Source organism: Strongylocentrotus purpuratus, unplaced genomic scaffold (genome assembly GCF_000002235.5).
Source record: "Strongylocentrotus purpuratus isolate Spur 01 unplaced genomic scaffold, Spur_5.0 spur5_scaffold_10, whole genome shotgun sequence".
Taxonomy (NCBI): Eukaryota; Metazoa; Echinodermata; class Echinoidea; order Camarodonta; family Strongylocentrotidae; genus Strongylocentrotus; species Strongylocentrotus purpuratus.
Genome location: NW_022145595.1, coordinates 24,675,912 through 24,696,215, shown reverse-complemented (window position 1 = coordinate 24,696,215; position 20,304 = coordinate 24,675,912). Strand labels below are relative to the sequence as shown.

Below are 20,304 nucleotides of genomic sequence, written 5' to 3'. Positions count from 1 at the left end.
AATACATCTTACATGTAATATTTTCCCAGAAGTCTTTTGCAAATTTTCCTTAATGACAATAATAGATAAGGTTATTTAATATAGTGGTAACACACAGTTCATGTAATGTTTGTGTTGTATGCTAGATTTCAGGCTAAATTTCCTAGTTTTGTATTGTAAAAGTGAAAAGTGGTGTTACAGGAATTGATGAAGAAATTAATATTTTAATGTACACATAAAGATGTATTTATTTTTTTCCTCTTGGTAGCCTTAGATCTTGCAAATGGGCAGGTCTATCGTTTGTTTATCATTGTTATCCATCTCTTGTAATTGTTTTCTTCTGCTTGTAGCTTCCAAAATTTGGCATTTTATGAATGAGCATTTGATATGTTTTATGGCCCAAAAGTCTGGACACTGTCTCTGTTAATTTGCCTCGACTGTTCTTAAAAAGACAGAGTATTATTAAGTAAAAGGAGAATGATTTCTGTTCGAGCTATTATGTATGCCAAAGAATTTGGAATAATTCCCTAACTTTTGCAATTTGATTATCTCAGTTATTGCTAAATCATTGATACAATGTGTTTTCCATGAAATGTTTTCTTATTTATAATTATGGTGATTAATGATGATAAGGTTAATTATGCTTTGTTTGATGATCACTGTAAATTATTAAGTTTATTTCATTTACGAAAAGTGATAATGAGATGAAAGTATAATTATGGCAGGGGATACCTACCAGATTGTCCCCCGGGCAAAGAAAATGTGTTTACTTGCCAACTTGCTATCATCAATCTTGTCTCGTTGGTCAAGCAGTTATTTTGTATTTTGTTTTCCCTTCGGAGAGGAGTGGGGCTACTTCTTAATCATGAGCAAGTTCAGTACACTTTAATTCAAGTAACCTGATTCATGGTTTTAGCCACCCTGTTTGTTTTGAATATGATATTTTGTTTTTATACTGGTTTTTATCCAGGTAAGCAAGGTTGCTTATGACTTCTAATCATAAAGAGTTAATGGAATGTATACCTAGGAAATGAAAAGATATCCTACTTTATGTACTCTTCTTTTTCAACAAAGTTGATAATTTATGGGCATCACTTCTACTAGCCTCTAATGCAGTGTTGTACACAATGTGTAATAGAAAGTTTTTTTCTGCTTGATTCTGTACCTGCAATATTTATGTTTCTTAAATTAATGATTATTTTTTGTGAGAGAATTGTAAAACTCACATCCTCACGTGGTGAATGTGGTGAATGAGGCATCATGCATTAACAGACTTGAACAATAAAAAGTGTATTTGAATTTCAAGTACATTGATGATGATATAGAACAGCATTGAGATGTCTCTGTACTTTAGGATTGTCTGTGGTCTCAGAATAAAAGGGGCAAAGAAAGTGAGAGAGAGAGAGAGAGAGAGAGAGAGAGAGAGAGAGGAAGAGAGAGAGAGAGAGAGAGAGAGAGAGGGAGAGAGAGGGAGTGAGAGAGAGAGAGAGAGAGAGAAAGAGATAAGGATTATACAGTGCGTCCCAGAAAAAAAGAAACCGAGAATTATCGATGTTTATCATAACTTAATCAAAATTATAATTACTAAACGACACATAATATATGTAAAGCTTAGATCCTCTTCTTTCATTTTGATGCAACTCACATAATGCATATTTCACGCATGAGTGATTAAAATCAATTTGAAGAAAGGATACCAAATAGTCATTTGGCGGACGGTATCTGAATTTCAAAGAAGAAATCACATTTCTAGAAAGTTCATTTCCTGCCCTTTCATAATATGACTCCTCAATCAGGAAAAATGAGCCAGGAATAACAAAGTTCTGTTGTTTAAAGTAACACTTGCATTTCCATAGTTTCATTAAACGAATTAGTTTTTACTGGCTGCCTGCCGTAGCAACAAACAGAATTGATGAAAGACTTCACATCACTCCGTTTCGTTGACAATCAGCCATGCATGAAATCTTTCGTCTATAGGCTGATCTGTGACATTGACTTAATTTATCTTCTTTTAAATTTATATTCTTTTTAAAAATGCACAGCGTACGCATGCATATTTATATATCCTGAAATTACTATAATGACAATGAAACCCAACTTTCTGTTGAGCCCATTATTGTCTGTAAGACATGCGTTATAATACAACATTTTCACAGATTTATGTTTGTGGCAGCACTACTTTTGAGAGATGAAAAGCGACATAGGATAGAATTGCGAAATTATCAACTATTGCACTTTGAAAATGAGATGAGATTAAAATAATAAATAAAGAATCATCGTGATCATGCATAGCTGAGAAGACAAGAAAATACTAATGGGGAGAGAAAGAGAAAGAATAGAGTGGCGATATAAATCGATAAAGGAGACAGAACTCGAAAAGTCGATAGAAAGTAAGTAACACGTATTGATTAAAGAGGGAGAATCTGCATAATTAGGAAAAACAAATAAAATTAATGTGAAGAAAAACAACTTTGGTTTTTTTTCTTCATTCTTTTATGAATACCAGGGAAGATGAGTAAAACGACATAGTATATCGTGGTTATTCAGACAAAATGATAGCAGACAGCAATATATCTCATTTTGATAATTCAGGTAATCGCCATATTTTTCTGATATGTTTCCCCAGTGAATAGGTTATCGATAGATTTTGATTGAAACCGAAATTGTTCACTATTTCGATACGGTCCTGTTTGTTACTCATTTACTTCTGTTGATTGATTGATTTAGTTTTGAACCGAAACAAATTTTGTGTTAATTATATATACAAAGGATACCGAATTAGCGACGTGTAAATGTCCAATTCTATTATTTAAAAAAAAATGCAAATAAATTCCTAAAACCAAGTGATTAAGACAATATGCAAAACTTATTAACATCGTTTGGATCGTTAAAACATTGATTTTACAACATAATGGGATAACTTGAACTACACCCCCCCCCCCCCACAACAAAATACTTCTAGCAAAAACCAAGGTATACCGCACTCCTCGTATAAGAGAGACTTGAACTATTATATCAACCTCTCGATTAAAAGTCACGGGAAGAAACGATCACAATCTTCATTATCCGCTGTTATCACAAAATTTGGTATTATCCCGTTTATAAATTAACCAAATCCTATAAAAACTTAAAGATTAAAAGCTAATCATGAAGTCATAAGAACTGCTGGCCCCATCCTTACTTTAGAATTAATCTGCAAACGGAGCAGGGAGTGTTTCACAAAGACTTTAAGTTGGACTTAACTATGGCAGGCTGTTCATGCCACTGTTTTCTCTTACCATTAACTGGCATTGGGCTCTCAAGGGACATACGAATCGTGGTCACATATCTAAAGAATTTTGATAATTCATTATTGAAGGAAAAAATATTATCTAAAGATCATAATGAGAGACCAAAGGTGAGAGCAACCAGTGACATGAATGGCCTGCCATAGTTAAGCCAAACTTAAAGGCAATCGTAGTCGTTTATGAAACACCCCAGAACTCTAGCTGAAAATGGAATGATACCTATCTTGATATCTGTATCGTAATGAATGAGTTATATGTATATATGTAGATGTGAATGCTCGGGCAGGGAGGGGGATTTGTTGAGCTTTGGAATGAAGGGGGGAAGGGGGATATGTCAGTTTGTATGTGTGTCTGAGTATATGTGAGCGTGTGTGGTGTGTATGTCTGTCTATAGGTAACTCTTTGATTTATAATATTCGTTCAGTATAATTAAATGTAAACATTATGTACTGTGTATTAAACTATCTTATGTATTTTTTGAGAAATGTACAATTTTCTTTATATTTTGATATATGTAAATCAATTAAGCTGTATGTTTGTTTGTTAAATATTTTGTACTGAATGAATACAATAAAACAATACTACAAAAAAAAAAAAAAAAATAGTAACATACAAGTTAAGATGGATTCTACGGGTCTGGGAAATAAGAGGAAAAGATGTCTAGAGTTAATAATATTTCAAGAAAGAAGTGTCAAACACGGCAAACCATTAAATATCATGGGTCTTAAAGTGTAAAATTTACATGATATTCTCAGATAATGGTCGTGGAATTCAAGGAAACCTGAGGGAAAAATAACGCTGACACATTTTAATCAATATAAGTGATAATTTGTTAAGGTATTTAAGGAAACTTGCAGGAAAAAAGATTTATTCGGGAACCTTTTAGAATTCGATATGTTGAATGTTTGACTTTGAGGGGGATACACGATTGTGTAGGCCAATAAAAAACGGTGTGTTTATATTATCGAATAATAATTATACACCACATAAAGAGGAGCCATTAAGAGAACGCATGGTGATGATGAAGATGACGTAATCAAAGAATGATAAGATTGAAATTTTATTAATGAATAACCGATCCCTTGGATATATTATCTAAGTTAATCATTACACTCTCAACTATTAGTCTTTATTTCAGACATACCCATGCAGAAACGACGGTACGCGTTTCAATTTCTACATTTTGTTATAAATTAACTGGTTTATCTACACAAATCATGTTGTGATATAGGGACGTTTGCAAAAAACACACATAATGATTACAATTATTCTCTTCCATACTTTTTTGTGCTATGTGTGCAGGTTTGTCAAGAGGGGGGGGGGGGGGGGGGATGAGAAAGTATATTTAAATTTTTTAAAATTTTATTACTACAGTACATAGGAATGATAGCCAAGCCTTTCCTTTATTAATTAAAAGAAACAAACAAAACAAACAAAAACAGAGAAGCAAGCATAATATCACGCTATATTATAGCCAATGTAGCGTGATGTCACAAGCGCAAAAAAAAAAACAAGACGAAGAAAGAAACAAAGAATCCGCTGAATTTCAAAATGTGGACCAGACAAATTGAATTGTGTGATCTAAGCAATTATGCTTCTCTGTCTTTATACATGAGACGTACTCCCCACAGTATCCTTAAGGTCGTGCCCATTTAGCCATCTAAATATTCGGCCTTCCTGTCTGATTTATAAAGAATTTCGAGGGAAAAAGTCAAATATTTTACATTATACACGATCTTCAAGTTCGTGACGCTGGTATGAACTATTGACATAAATGTGGGGGAGGGGCGCTGGGGGCACCAGTCCCCATGTCTGTGTTAGGAGTTAATTTTACCCTTCTCCCTGAAAATTGTTAAGCGACCAATATTTGGGCAACCAACACCTTGACTACATAGTACATACATGCTTCTTGAATATTTGGCAATAAATTATTTTATGACTGTCAATATAATAATGTACGTGTCAAAAAGTCGCTCGCAACGTCTGAAACTCGAAAATTGATACTCAGTCTTGTGAAACCATTGGGCCCACAAAATTATGACCTTTACTCAGATAGTACTTTAAACATGAAAGACCTATATATTATATGTCCCCATACAAAGTTCTCTAGTCGCAATTACTCTGTCTATCGGATATCGAAAATACCAAGCTCGGACGTCATCTCTTATACAAACAAAACAATCTCGATTACCTAAAGAATTTATTCAAGAATCATGCATGTAATCAATTGTGGTATTAGTTTATATAAGAAAGGTACAAAGTCTGGTAAAGAAAAAAAACTAGGGCAATTATCATTGAACCCTTTGTAATTTACAAGTGAGTTTTTGGCATGTTTGGGGACCCTCAGCTGCCAATACTTTCCGAGAAACAAGGGGAGGGGGGTTAGCAGGGCTTTTGAAAGTTTTAATCATGCAGAAGAAATGTCATATTTCAGTTTGAGATAATGATCTTGTTTACCCAGGGTAGCCTCATAAATATCAATACTGCTCTTCCAGAAGGCCCTGTATGGTTATTATCCCATTATTATTGTCAGGTATCCATATGGGACAAGGTAGATACACGAGACCTTGCCCAGTAGTTTAAGCACCGATTAGGGATCGAACCCAGGACCTGCCATATGAGAGTCAGAGGCCTTTATTACTATATTACAGTGCCCCGCTATCAGAAAATACAACATATATTATCTTGTCGCCTAAAATATATATTCTAACAATCTTGCCATACCCTATAATCAACGAAAACCACATTTGAAATAGACAATTTTCGTAATTTAATGCTCAAATCGTTACAACTTATTACATTCACCTGTTACGATTAATTGTATTTCAATAGCCAGATTGCGAATTGCATACAATTACGTATTTTTAGGTAGGATAAGCCATAAAGTTTGTCCTACCTGACAACAATTAATGTATGTAATTTGCATTCTGACTATTGAAATACAGTTATTTGTAACAGGTGAATTTAATAATTTGCAACGAGGCACCTAACAAAGATTTCTGCATTAATTTGATTACATTAAGTTTGAAATAGCCTATTCAGCACCAACTTTTCACCCTTTTTTTGCACGCCGTGCAGTTACAGGTCAGTGGTCATGAGTAAGAATCCCCCTCCACATCCTTGTTTGGACAATAACAATCCTTAGAGAATAGAGAAAATAGAGAAAATAGAGAAAATAAAAGAAAAAATATAGATCTATAGTTGGAAACTATCTGCATGATCATGAGCAGCTTCTTAGCAGAGCTGATACATAATTTTGAACAAAGAGGGGGGGGGCATATCATTTCGAAAAAATGGATGACAAGCAAAGAAAAGTTAGGAAAGAAGGGATCAATTACAAAGAAAGGGGGTATTTTTCAGGTTGTGTATGCCATATTGAAAACAGGAGACATGGGCCATTATTTTATGCCCCCCCCTCCGTCATTTATTTCTCAGTGACCTCGGTAACGTGCAGATTAACAAATTTTGAACATCAAATGACTTTGACAGAAGAAACGATCAAAGTACATTTATTCTCGTGACATTTGTATAATTTGAACTAAAGTCGAGTGGACTTAAACCTTAGAGAACAATGCTTGTCAAAGTAATTTCATGCAACGTCTTTAGCTATTGTGTGGCAATATGCCCCTGGCAGGCGCGTACGCAGGGAGGGGGGTGTGGTTAAAACCCCCCTCCCTTGAGTTTTTTAATGTGTATGTTATTGGGGCGAACCCCCCCCCCTTTTAGATTTTTTTCTACATAAAAATAATTGAAAAAAAAAAAAAAAAATCCCAATGGATGACCTAAAAAAGATGACCTTACCCCGTTGCAAAATTTTTGGGACCCCCCCCCCCAAAAAAAATTGTCTTCTTAACCCCCCCCCCCCCCCCGCTTATCCAGCGGCTGGCTGAGTCGTTGCGAAATTTTTGGCCCGAATTCAAAATGTTAACCCCCCCCCCCCCTCCCTTGAAAAAATCCTGCGTACGCCACTGGCCCCTGGTATTCATAGCGAGTTTATCGTTTCGGTAGGGGGTGGGAGGGATAATTATATTGAAATGATTAAACGAATGCCTGAATACATCTACAATAAGGTTGATCAAAAGTTGATATTACCCCGTCAGCTCCTTCAACAAAAATCTATGGACTTGTATGTTGACATGTTGAAACATTTTATATAGATGTGGATGGACATCTTCATTTAAGTTCCCGAGTCGGGATTTTTCCCGTGGAGCTCGTGCAATGACCTTTTCCCGGTTCTGGATAGAAGAAAAAAAAATGTCCCCTCCCCACGATTTTGTTGTTGCTATCATCTCTTAGCACGGGACCAACACTTTGTTCAAAACTTGGATTAATAATATACCAAGTTACTAACCATTTATGAAAAAATGAAATTGCGAACAGTTTGATTAATTTGATAGCCTTCTACTTTTTTCCCTCCATTTTTTGTTAAAATTCAATTTTGCAATAACAACAAACAAAATGATCGAAACCGTGTTACGTATGCTTCTCAAATTGATTTGATTTACCCCTCCAAAATGCAACCTTTTATTCTTTTCCCTCTCAATGGATAAACTACATGCAATGAGTAAAGTGATAAGGTACTATTAATTCCGAAATGCTATGAACACGATTAAGTTCAATCTTGCATTATTACATGTACCTCCAGATAACACTGAGATCAAAATGTAATATAATATGTTCAAATATTGTGTCTCGTGTTACTTGTTTGTGTCCTAATTTGAGAAACACTATACTATTGATCAATGCCAACAGAATGATTACGATTAAAGGGGAAGTCCATTCTGATATTATCTTGACTTTAACAAAAGCAGAAAAATTAGAGAAACAAACTGGTGACAGTTTGAGCAATATCCGATAAAAAATAAGAAAGCAATGAATTTTTGATGTTGTTAAAGTGAACCACAAGTTGGCAACACTGAGACGTATCTTGCGAGCTCCTCTCCAGTTTGCTCTGTACCGAAAGTTTCATATATACTTTCATTTTCTTAGTTATTTAAGACGGAAAGAAAAAGAATTGTTTCATACAGGGGTTGTATAAGAACATATTTTACAAAAATTCTATTCAGGGTGAACTATATCTGATTTAAAATTTTCATAAGGAAAAATATATATTTTAAAAGTTTTTTTTTTTAGCACATTGTAAAAACGAGAGGGGACCTCGCAAGATATGTCGTAGAGCTGTTAATTTGTGTTTGATTGATCCCACTTTTATATATCCTAAATTTCTTATTTTTCATCGGTTTTTGCTCAAACTTTCACTGACCTGTTTCTCTCATTAATTGTCTGCCTCTATCAAAACCAGCTTAATATCAGGGTGGACTTTCCCTTTTAAAACGGAAAGAATGAAACATGATATGACCAGCAAATAATATCACATCAATTCAGATTGATGGAACAGAATGTATACTTCGAACCTTAACAAGATTAAGGACGGCACCTGAGAGGATCTCTGAAATAATATTGCTGTAAGCCTGTTGACTGACTTAGTTTGTATAAAAGATCTCAAGTGTTTCGGTAATTATTGACAAATTGAGAACAAAACCAAAAAATTGTATAATTTCGATATCAGGGGAGAGCCGCATATAGTATTTGAACAAGAGTCTTCGATTTTCAGTACCTGCCTACAATCTGATTAACTGGGAGCAGAGTAATTGTCTGGATCCTGGTTATACACTCAAGATTGTCAGATCAGCAATTTTTCAAATCAGCGGAGCAGTCCTGATATCTTATAAGAGGCCAAAGACAATGACAATGACATTCAAGACAATGACTTTTGTTGCCGGCATGCCACCCTTGATCAATAATCATAAGTTGTATTTAATCAAGTAATTCGTGAAGTGAAGTATGTTAAGTATGTAAAACAAAAAGGAAATAAATGCAAACAAACAGATGATAATCAAGTACTAATTGAACAAACATATATTTTAAGATTCAAGAATTCAGTTCATGTACATCATACAAAGAAGAGAACAATCGCATTAGCATTTCATTGTTTTCCTTTTCTTGCCTGGGTTTCCTTAACATGATAATAGTTGTCAAACATATTTGGTGATATATAATTTTAAACATGATTGATTTGTCAATTATTATAATTATTTTTTATTATGAAATGTCTTTTTTGTATATTTTGTTATCTGTATCGAATCTGCATGTGAAATGTGAAACTAATAAACTCAAACTCAAGCAAATTATCTTCAATTATGCCGTATATCAACTTTGTTGATTAAAACCAATATTTCGAATCAATTTATTTACCTCTCTCACATTTCTTTGAATTTCTCTTATTCTCGGTGCTAATATTAATAAGTAGATATATCATATTCAAAATAGTGCCCATAAACAGAAACCGATATTCGTTTTTCATGGAATACACGGATAAATTCTCATTTAAAAGATGTTGATATTCATTATATGAATGTTGTGTTTCTGACATAGCAGCGGTACTAGCAACGATGTGTTTCATTGTTGCATCATTAGAACATAATTAGGATGACCTAAGAATAAACCTTTTAAATGCTTGTAGCGATTAACATCATGATAATGAAGTAAAGTTAATGATTGTTTTGACAAAATAGATATCGCTTTTGAAATATTATTTGCACCGGATAAACCAAGTCCCAATTGACTTTGCAAAGTACCCGAGACAACAGAAGATACAAAGAAATAATAAGCAAAGATCAAGTGGATTATGTACATCTAGTATCTGTATCGAATACATGGCCGACAGACAGGTGAAAAGGGGAACATGTCCCCGAATATAATTGCTTACAATGTGAGATAGAGAGAGAGAGAGAGAGAGAGAGAGAGAGAGAGAGAGAGGAGGGGGGGGGGGGTGATGGGAGAGAGAGAGAGAGAGAGAGAGAGAGAGAGAGGAGGGGGGGGGGGGTGATGGGAGAGAGAGAGAGAGAGAGAGAGAGAGAGAGAGGATGATGGGAGAGAGAGAGATAGAAAGAGAGGGAGAGGGAGAGAGGGAAAGACATGGAGAGAGAGAGAAAGAGAGAGAGAGAGATAGAGAGAGGGGGGCGAGAGGGATAGAGGGGAAGGAAGAAAGAGAGACAGAGGGGGATAGAGGGAGAAAGAGAGAGAGAAAAAGAAAGAGGGAGAGGAAGAAATAGAGAGAGAGAGTGGGGCGAGAGGAGGATAGAGGGGAGACGAAGAAAGAGAGAGAGAGAGAGAGAGAGGGGGATAAAGGGAGAAAGAGAGACAGAGACAGAAAGAGGGAGAGGGAGAAAGAGAGAGAGAGAGAGAGAGAGAGAGAGAGATGCCGCAAAACTGTTCTGACTATGTAGGGTGAAGGGCTATTGCTGCAGAAAATTTTCCATCAGTGAAAAAAATAAGTTATCTGATTTTCAATTCTGCTGACATGGCTTATATGGGGTACCTAAGCATGTTTAAATTCATTTCATCATTTGAATGGTGAATGTATATCATGAATAGGTTAAAATGAAATAAAGGACAAATTTTGAAATTTGTCAACAATTTGCCATTTGCCATCAACAATGATGGATTTTGATGAACAACAACAACGTTCCTTTAAATTGTACCAACTTTATACACCACCTTTCTCGTTTATTTCAAATTTCAAAATTTAGCAGAAAAAAACAACAACTTCCCAGTAAACATGCATACTTTTGAATATCTAACACAAAATAAATGAATGATATCATTAACAGGAAAAATAGATTCACACAACAACAACAACAAGTTATTATTTTCAATAAACAATTTATTATATGATCACAAGTTAAATATTTCTTCAATTTTAAACATTATCTCATGACACAAGGTACTATCCATTTAACCAAATCTTACAAAAAAAGAACAAATGGTCCTTTTGGTCTTATCAAATGCTGCATCCAGAAAACCCAATTTATGACCTTTAAAAGTGTATTATTATTTATTGTAGAGGGGATGGGGGCAATTTCTTCAAATTCTGACAAGCAGCAAAAGTAACAAGTCATCAGATTTTGGAGTGGTCTTTTTACAAAAAACAAAAAGTTATCGAGCGTAGAGGGGGGGGGGGGGGGGGGGAGGATAGGGTCATATTTCCTGAACCCACTGTGAACCCCTTCCCCTGGATCTACCCCTGAACTTAACTTTCACTGACATGTACATTTTAGGCAAGATTTAGTAAGTTTTCATTAAAAACAATCAAATGTGTCAAGCAAAAGAAGAAATGTTCTTACAGGCACATATAGTTTTAAAAATATATATTTTAGTGACCTTTAGCTTTCTTGAAGTCTTATTAACCAATAATTTTTGGCAGCACACAAATTTGACAAAAATGTCTCATGTGTTACAATTCTTACTCATTTTCATAAAAAATTGGCACAAGTGAAGGCACAGAGACAATAATCATTTTGATATTAGCCCAGAGGGATAAATTATTACTTTGAACCCTTTAAAAAGTAAAAATTCTTAGCTTCAAACACAAAATTAATGGATAATAGTACACAAATTGATTTTTTTTTTGTATGAAAAGAATGCTCAGAATTATTGCTTTTCAGTATTTAAGAAACACTTTCGGTTCAAAATGTAAATACAATTCACCCGGAAGAAAGAACCCTGCTACCAGTGAAATTCACAAAGTATAACAAAATGCTTTAGAAGTACTTAATTGAACACACTGTTTCGATCATGGGAATGCAAGTTCAAATGCTTGAGTTAATTCACAAATGACTGAGGTAGCATCAATTGGCAGTCAATGTCTTAAACATTATGTACCAAATACAACAGTAACATGGAGCTGCTCAGAAAATATGCATATTGTAATATAATTTAAGTAAATGTTATTGGCATGTATAAAATGTTCATTCTCATATATTTCAAAGGATCTTTAAGATTCTGTTGATTTTCTGCACTTATTTGACAGCAGGAAACTTTTAAAAACATATATATGCTTCAGATTTATACAACCACCTACTAACTCCAAGACAATTACACTGCTAATATCAAGATACCAACATAGTTTATGAGTTGAATTTGAAGAAACACAAATACCAGTAATTACAACATTGCATTCTTGTTGGCTAGTCAATGTGTTGATCAGCACTGGACAGTAAATATTGAAGAAAAGCAAAACAATACAAAAAGACTGACACAAAATTATTAAAAAAAAAAAAAATTATTAAAAAGACAACCTTGTAAGCTAATAACTTTTCACTCCGCACCTTATCATCACAAATTACCAGGTAACCAGACTTTGTTTGCTCTTCATTTTTTTGTAGGTTTATAGTAGAGCTCAAATAAAAATTGGTACGTAAACCAATATACGTGATTCTAGAACACTGATTTCTGAATTGTTAGGTTTTTGGGGCTTTGTGGTGGTAATTGTACTTTGACACTGAAGTCATATTCCTTGTTGAAATAACGACTTATCAGTTTTCTCTTCCAGTGTTTTTTTTTCTGTGACTTTATGGTAAAATTTACAAAAAAATAAAAACCATATATCAAAATGATATTCATGTTTCTTCATAAACATATATGGGTGCCCTCAATTCACAAAATAGACATAATATATCTTCAAAAATATTTAGTGAATATAACAGCATATTGGAATAAAGATTACACACTTGATACAAAATCTTCACACATAAATTCTACATCTTATAACAAAAAATAAATTCTACACCACCACATTTAAGTATAAATGCATGCAATTAAAGAAATACATAATTCCAACCACAAACTTGTTAAACAATAACCATCAGCCATTATTTCATGAATTCATATATACAAATTTGTGCAGTTGAAGCAGTGCATGGCAAAAGTGCAAAAAATTGAATAAACTCTTTAAATCAGCCATTCTCAGCTCAGATCAAATGAAATAAAAAATAAACAAAATATCAGAAGCTTTGACCCTATTATAAAAAAAAAATTAATCAACTGAATAAAAAAAATTGCATTTTTAGAAAGTATGTTCAATCAAAATCTGCTTCACGATAAAAGATTAAAGATTTCTTCTTCAGAGCCAGAAAAGAATTAACTTTTTGTAAAATGAGTAAACACTCTTCTGGCTCTAAGCAAACAATATTTTCTTTATTCAAGTTTTTAAATCAAATTGAAACTAGATGGAATTTTGACTGCGCGCAGTCGAAAATGATGCCTCCGCAATAGAGCAATTTAAACAAGTTTGGAGTTTAAATCTCCAGTGGTTCGTGAGATATCATGATAACAATCTCAATGTATGGAATTTCATAAGTTGACCTCTGTGACCCTTGACCTTTGACCTACGTGCTCCAAAATCTAATCAGATTGTCTTCCTATGGTGATACACACTATCATTAAGTTTGAAGTTTAAATCTCTAGTGGTTCTTGAGATATTATGATAACAATCTCAATGTATGGAATTTCATAAGTTGACCTCTGTGACCCTTGACCTTTGACATACGTGCTCCAAAATCTAATCAGATTGTTTTCCTATAGTGATACATACTATCACTAAGTTTGAAGTTTAAATCTCCAGTGGTTCTTGAGATATCATGATAACAATCTCAATGTATGGAATTTCATAAGTTGACCTCTGTGACCCTTGACCTTTGACATACGTGCTCCAAAATCTAATCAGATCGTCTTCCTATGGTGATACATACTATCCTTAAGTTTGAAGTTTAAATCTCAAATGGTTCTTGAGATATCGCGCTAACAAACTCAATACAAGGAATTTCATAAGTTGACCTCTGTGACCTGTGACCTTTGACCTACGTACTCCAAAATCTAATCAGATCGTCTTCCTATGGTGATAAATACTATTCCTGAGTCTTAAGTTTAAATCTTAAATGGTTCTTGAGATATTGTGATAACGGTCAAACGGGACGGACGGACGGACGTACGGACGGACGGACGTACGGACGGACGTACGGACGTACGGACGTACGGACGGACAACCCGAAAACATGATGCCTCCGGCACCACCTTCGGTGGCGGAGGCATAAAAAGAAAGAGCATATATTTTAATCAATATTGCCGCCTAATTTGTTGTGTACCTTGCAGAGGCGAGCAAGTCAATAGAGATAGTTTGGTGTATTTTCAATTTTTCTGCTTATTGCAATTCTGACAGGCACACAACAAATGATCAGTATTGCAATGCAAACACATTTTACATGTCAAGTTAACACCAATTGCTACAAGTAATCTCTGCGAAATTCAAAAAATTGCCATCAGAGTTGAGAACATGATATTAGAGAATCATATATTCAGGCCTTTCCAGAGTTTCACTTCATTTGTTTGCGTAGACATGACTGGGATTGGAACCCTAAACTGGCTGATCCAAAGTACAATAGTACTGATAACTATCAGAAAGACAAATGTGTATAAAAATACGAAAGGCACTTTTCTATTCTTTACTAATGCACTAAGTACAATTACAAAATGGCATATATCACAGTTTGGTTGCGAATAATTTTACAAGATCTAGGAGTGAGAAGAGACCCACAGCTATGTTACATACACCAACACAGGAAAATAGGTAAGATGATAATCATGGTTTGAAATCTTTATATACCACTCAAATAATCTCCCGGTGCCACATTGTATTTATCACGGGATACATATAACCAAGGCTTCAAATTTATACCTGGTAACCTTTTCCAGTGCAAGATTAATCTATCAAAGAGTTAAAAAAGTTGTCACAGAGCTATAAATCAATACCAAGAATGGTCTTTTTATACAGGTGGTCTCTAAAGCAGGTTTGACTGTAAATAAATCATCTCTAATGAGTTACACTTTTACATGATCTGATCATCACAAGAAAAAGATAAATATTGTGGTAAACTTTGTGCGTCAACTTGTAATCAGAACCTACCCTTGCACTTTTAGTGTTTTTTTTTTATACAATCAACCAATCTAGGCAGATTGTCGGTAGAGTCTTAAACTTATTGATCTTAGAAAATGGGGGAAAAAGTGTTTTAAATCGCTGAGTTGTATCACCTTTTCCCTCATGTACCAAAATCTCACTCATCTACCAAAATCTAATCTGCACTAAATGATACTAAGCTGAGTTTATGAATCATACATTAGAAAAATGATGAGTCTCTCTTAATTCTCTCTACCAGAGTTAATAAAAAATATATATATTTTAAAAAAAATCCATGGGCAAGAATTGTAATTACCTGCCCCAAGACATGATTACATCTGTCTTGCTGATCTGAGCTCTGTTTCATGAAACTTGATATAAATAACAAATGCTCAAGTTCTATGTTAAATCTGCTTTCAGTCAATCAAATGCTACGATTTCAGTAGCTTATAAAAAATTATTGGAAGCTGTTAATGATAACAAGTTTTATGAAACAGGTCCCAGATCACGATCAATTCACAATGTAGAATGATTTCTCAGATATTCAGATCAATTCTTCAGATCAATTTATCACATATTTTTGAAAAAAATACCCTGTGGCTGAAGCAAAAACGTGTATTCTTTGGCGTCTCAGAACCAAACGTTCTCTTGTTAGCATTTGCCGAGTCAATTTCATGATTCCTTAAATTCATGTTTGTGGCCTTTATATACAGGTTTTACAGTAATCAATGTTTGGTTTAAAGCTAAACCCTGTCAATGTTGGCACATCTATTTTCAGGACTCTTCCCTGGATTGACCATTCGTTTATCCCATGGACAGAGAAATGACTACATAGTATACTAATGATGCATGCAGATGAGTTCATTACACCATCAATCTGCACCCCAGTTAAGACTGTATGCATTTATCCTATGCAGCCATTAGGCTTTGTACAAGGTGCATAAACAACCTCAACAAGAGCAGATGTATCCTGTAATGAACAAATAAAAACATACATCATTAGTTTTATATATATATATATATATATATAACAAAATCCCTCAAATCTTGTTATTTGATGTAAAATTAATTAATTTGAGATTGTTTTTTCATCACTGACAAATAAACCCCAAGTTTAATAAGCTAATATTAGTATGCACACTTACATGCATAAATGCACACAAACATCTACACACACTTCTACAATCGTTGGATAGTACTGGAAGCTATTGCACGCTTTTCATGAAAAACCGTGTCATAGTCTCAGTAAATGAATCACACATGACTGCATTTGACCAATCATTTGATTAGGATCTAGGAGTGAGTTGTATAATTGCAAAAAATATGAATTGAAATTTATCACTTTCATCTCTCTATTTATTAGTGGCCTTTATATAGAGGTTTGTCTGGTAATCCCTGTCTGTTTTGCATAGTGAAAATATCGACCCTGTTAGTATTCAAGTATTTTGTATCAAGTACAATTTTTATTGGTCCTTTAAAAAGAAATTAGTGGCATAAATATTTCATTTCTCCTTCAGTTCTGACTTGCTGTCTTTTCTAAAGTGAAAGTATTGCCACTATCAACAATGGTACATTTGCAACACATGATATTTCATTGGTTCCTTTCCTTTTCTTCTCTAAACTTAACCCACTGACTGTTGAATTGTCTCATTCATGGGTGTCGATCCGTAACTGATACCTATTCATCAGGGGGGGGGGGATGATCTATTCATTCATCCCCCCCTGATGAATAGGTATTACGTAAGTATCGACACCCATGGTCTCATTCGCTGCATACAGAAACAATCCACTTCACGTAGGCAATGGTTTAATAATCAAATATCTCTTGCACAGATGAATGACTGCATAGTGAAAAATATAGATTACAATGTAACTGATACCTCAGTCACACGACTGAGACCTACACCAGACCAACTACAAACCAGCACATAATTAATCTACCCTAATGGATAAATTGATCAGTTGGTTTGCAGTCGCTTTGGCAGTGTGGCTGAGGTATTTACGTCAGTCATACCATCGAGACTGACACCAGACCAACATAAAAGGTCATATTGCCTGGAATTGCCAAAAGTGGACGGCTTGGAATCAGTTTGGCAGTGCGACTGAGTTATGAGTGATAAACTCTCTATTCTCCTTTCCGTTTACGTAAAAAGGCATTGTAATAGAAAGTCGAGAACAAATACAGCATACTAGCACCATAAAACATGGAATACACACAGAAACCATGATGGAAGTAGCCTATAGTATTGTGCACCAAACCGATCAGGAACTGCGTGATCTGAAGCTCGGTGATGTGGCGCTTCCAGGTCGGGGCACCGCTTAGCGGCTTCTGGGCGGTGTAGCCATAGTAGTAGTAGAGACAGACGTGGACGAAGGAATTGATGGAGAGACCGAAAGCGATGCCAGCCCAGGGTGAGTAGTGGAAGGCAAAGTCGGTGAGGAGGACCATACTGGCGTGGTGGTAGACGTGGAGGAAGGAGATCTGACGACGCTTGTGACGCAGGATCATGAAGAGGGTGTCCAGGAGCTCCAGGTTCTTGGTGCACCAGTACAGAAAGAAGCTGAAAGTGACAGACAATATGATTATACGTTATTCAAATGATGCTCTATTTTTTACACTTTAACCCTAGTCTTACAGCCTGTCTGCACTAGTTTTGCCAGAGGGATTAGACCTCCCTGCAAGATCACTGACAGGTGGTTATCTCATCAAATCAGCTCTCAATTAACATAAGAAAAAGGGCATCATGGGGGATCAACAGACACCGATTAGCCATTGTTTGCTTTAATACTACATATATACCTCATCCTAGCCAGGAAGCTTTATACCTAGCAAACTAAAACCAAATCACATCCATAACCCTACACTGTCACTAAAAAAGCGTAGGAAGTTAGAAACAAGACAATTGATATGGTATGGACAAGAGACATCAGCCTGCCCCTCCTTCCCCTGTGCCTGTACAATACGTACAGAACGCTTTTGTTCTATAGGATTGTGCAGTTGATCACACATTTCTAAATCCATGTTATGCTTGAATCACTTTACATCAGGGGGGTGTTTCACAAAGCCTTTTTTCAATGAAAATTTACCAAAATTAGTGACAAATCTGCATATAACCAATCAGAAGCAAGGATTTCAATAGCTTATAACAGAAACTTTCATTTGCCACTGATGACAAGTTTTGTGAAATGGGGCATAGGAAATGAAAATTCCCCCTTTTTGTGACAAAAGTAAGCTATGCTTAAATCAATTTACATTAGAAAAATAAAGAAAATTACCTGTTTTTAAGAAGATCATTGCCCTCTTTCAGAAAGATGGATCCTGATGTGACCATTCCAGCGATGAAACCCAACAGAGTACACCCACTGATAAAGCTACAGGTATAGTTATACACCACCATGATCTGAGAAACAATAGAGATAAGTGACAAATCTTATTAACAGTTTCAGAACTTCCTTAATTAATAATTATATTTGCTTATATAGCGCCTAACACTTACATGTACTTTATCAGAAGTCTCTAAGCGCTCTACAATAATGCAGCATAATTACCCTGGCTTTAGCAGTGCAGCTGTTACGCGCGCTGCGTTTCAAGGAATAAATTCCTACCAGGTACCCATCCGCTTCACCTGGGTGGAGTGTGGCAAATGTAGATCAATGTCTTGCCAAAGGATATTAGTGCCGTGGTGGGACTCGAACCGCGGACCTTGTGATCGACTTAATTGAAGAGAAAGCATTCCTAGCTTTGGCCAGTCATGATCAATGTTTAAAAGCCTTGGTGGATGAGAAAATGTAGGCTCTAAACGGCATTCTTGGACTACAAATTGCTGATTAGATCATTTAAATAAGGAGTTTGAACTTACCTGTCTCAGAGAGTAAGGTTTGGTCATTCTTTGGTAGAGTGGTGAGAGACCTATGAGTATCAGGTATACCACCATGACAGGGAATGACTGGAGACCAGTGAAGGTCCCTAGGACATGGTAGAAGCGTTCACTGAGCACCGCCATCTTTGAGTTTGAACAGCCTTCTCCTGTTTGAAAAATGGAATAAGTGCACAGTAGTATATTAATGTCCAATTTAAAGGGAAATCCAACTAGACAAAATCAGAGAAGGAGACTTGTGAAAATTTGAATGAAATCAGACAAAAAATGAAAAACTGATTAAATTTTGAAAGTTTTAATCACTATTGTTAAGGGCTCTTCAGATTGGTTGAATCAGTAATGTATCTGCAACTTTCCCATTACTAGTTCCAACACGAAAAATGACTAAAATGTCAATTAAAAGAAAATATATAATTGATAAAATATGATTATGAATTATGATATTTTCACTGAGTTTTGTTATAAATGATTTTTTATTAATTTGTAATAAAATAGGTTCTAAATATTTTAACATGTGTCTTTCATCCTTTGTCTTCACATCTCTTTTATTTCACCCCCCCCCCCCTCTCTCTCGTCCTTCTTCAATTCAACTTCAAGTTTTAGTTTTATTGCATGCATCTTACTTTTTCAAAGAAACATTTTTTCAGCTCTGATTTGCATGGAATGGAGCTAGAGGTGAGTCAACAGGTATACCACAGATCTCCAAAATTAAACAAGTCAATTAGGCCCAAGTGCTTTATAAGTAGTCTACAATAAATTGAATAACGAGAGTTCCTCCTAATACATACGATACCGTACATGAAAAGACATGATGCCGGACTGTAACAAATTCTACCCAACATAATTCTTTCAATTTAGCACAAATTATCCTTATTTTAATGACTTATAAAAGTAAGGGATGTAATCTTGACATCTGAATAATAACAAGCGATCCGACATGTGGTTCATACTTACCGGTTTCAGCTAAATTGTAAGGACTAAGGCACTGTTTTGTGATCAAATAAAATAAAGCTGTGCAAAGCGTATTTCACACACAGTCTAATTGTGCAGACCTCTATGTTTATATGAATGTTTTTATTATCATTACTAGCAGGATTCTCACAAATTAAAAGCTTTAAAATCTTTGATTATTTTTCGTTATTATTATACATTCATGTTTAAATTCTATTTGAAAACACGGGTACAAAATGACTAAAAACCTATCAAAGTTTTCCAAAGAGTTTGTACAATACAGACTAATAATTCTGCTACCCTCGACAACAATCGGATCATGACATGACATGGGAAGATGTGCGAGCAATAGGGAGGTGGGCGTGGCAGTATAATGTGGGCGTGGGTTGGAGGTACTCGACAGGGGATTTTTTGA

The 20,304-nt window shown here is 35.0% G+C and overlaps 1 protein-coding gene across 1 annotated transcript; it reads right to left on the bottom strand.

The window, feature by feature from the left end:
* Window positions 1-16,737: 16,737 nt before the first annotated feature.
* LOC584065 (elongation of very long chain fatty acids protein 5) lies at window positions 16,738-20,199 on the bottom strand. The gene is made up of 4 exons (XM_783946.4): window positions 19,893-20,199; window positions 18,921-19,087; window positions 18,337-18,461; window positions 16,738-17,621 (listed from the first exon to the last, which is right to left on the bottom strand). Exons 2-4 carry the CDS (start codon window positions 19,062-19,064, stop codon window positions 17,186-17,188), a joined length of 705 nt encoding a protein of 234 aa, XP_789039.3. The 5' UTR covers window positions 19,065-19,087; window positions 19,893-20,199; the 3' UTR covers window positions 16,738-17,185.
* Between the last annotated feature and the right edge of the window lie 105 nt (window positions 20,200-20,304).

Bases quoted from the DNA above. Each gene is read 5' to 3' on its own strand.
- LOC584065 (XM_783946.4), bottom strand. From the start codon at position 19,064: ATGGCGGTGCTCAGTGAACGCTTCTACCATGTCCTAGGGACCTTCACT. The intron at 18,462-18,920 runs GTAAGTTCAAAC...ATTGTTTCTCAG, and splicing joins AACCTTACTCTCTGAGACAG to ATCATGGTGGTGTATAACTA. The intron at 17,622-18,336 runs GTAATTTTCTTT...TGTCACTTTCAG, and splicing joins AATGATCTTCTTAAAAACAG to CTTCTTTCTGTACTGGTGCA.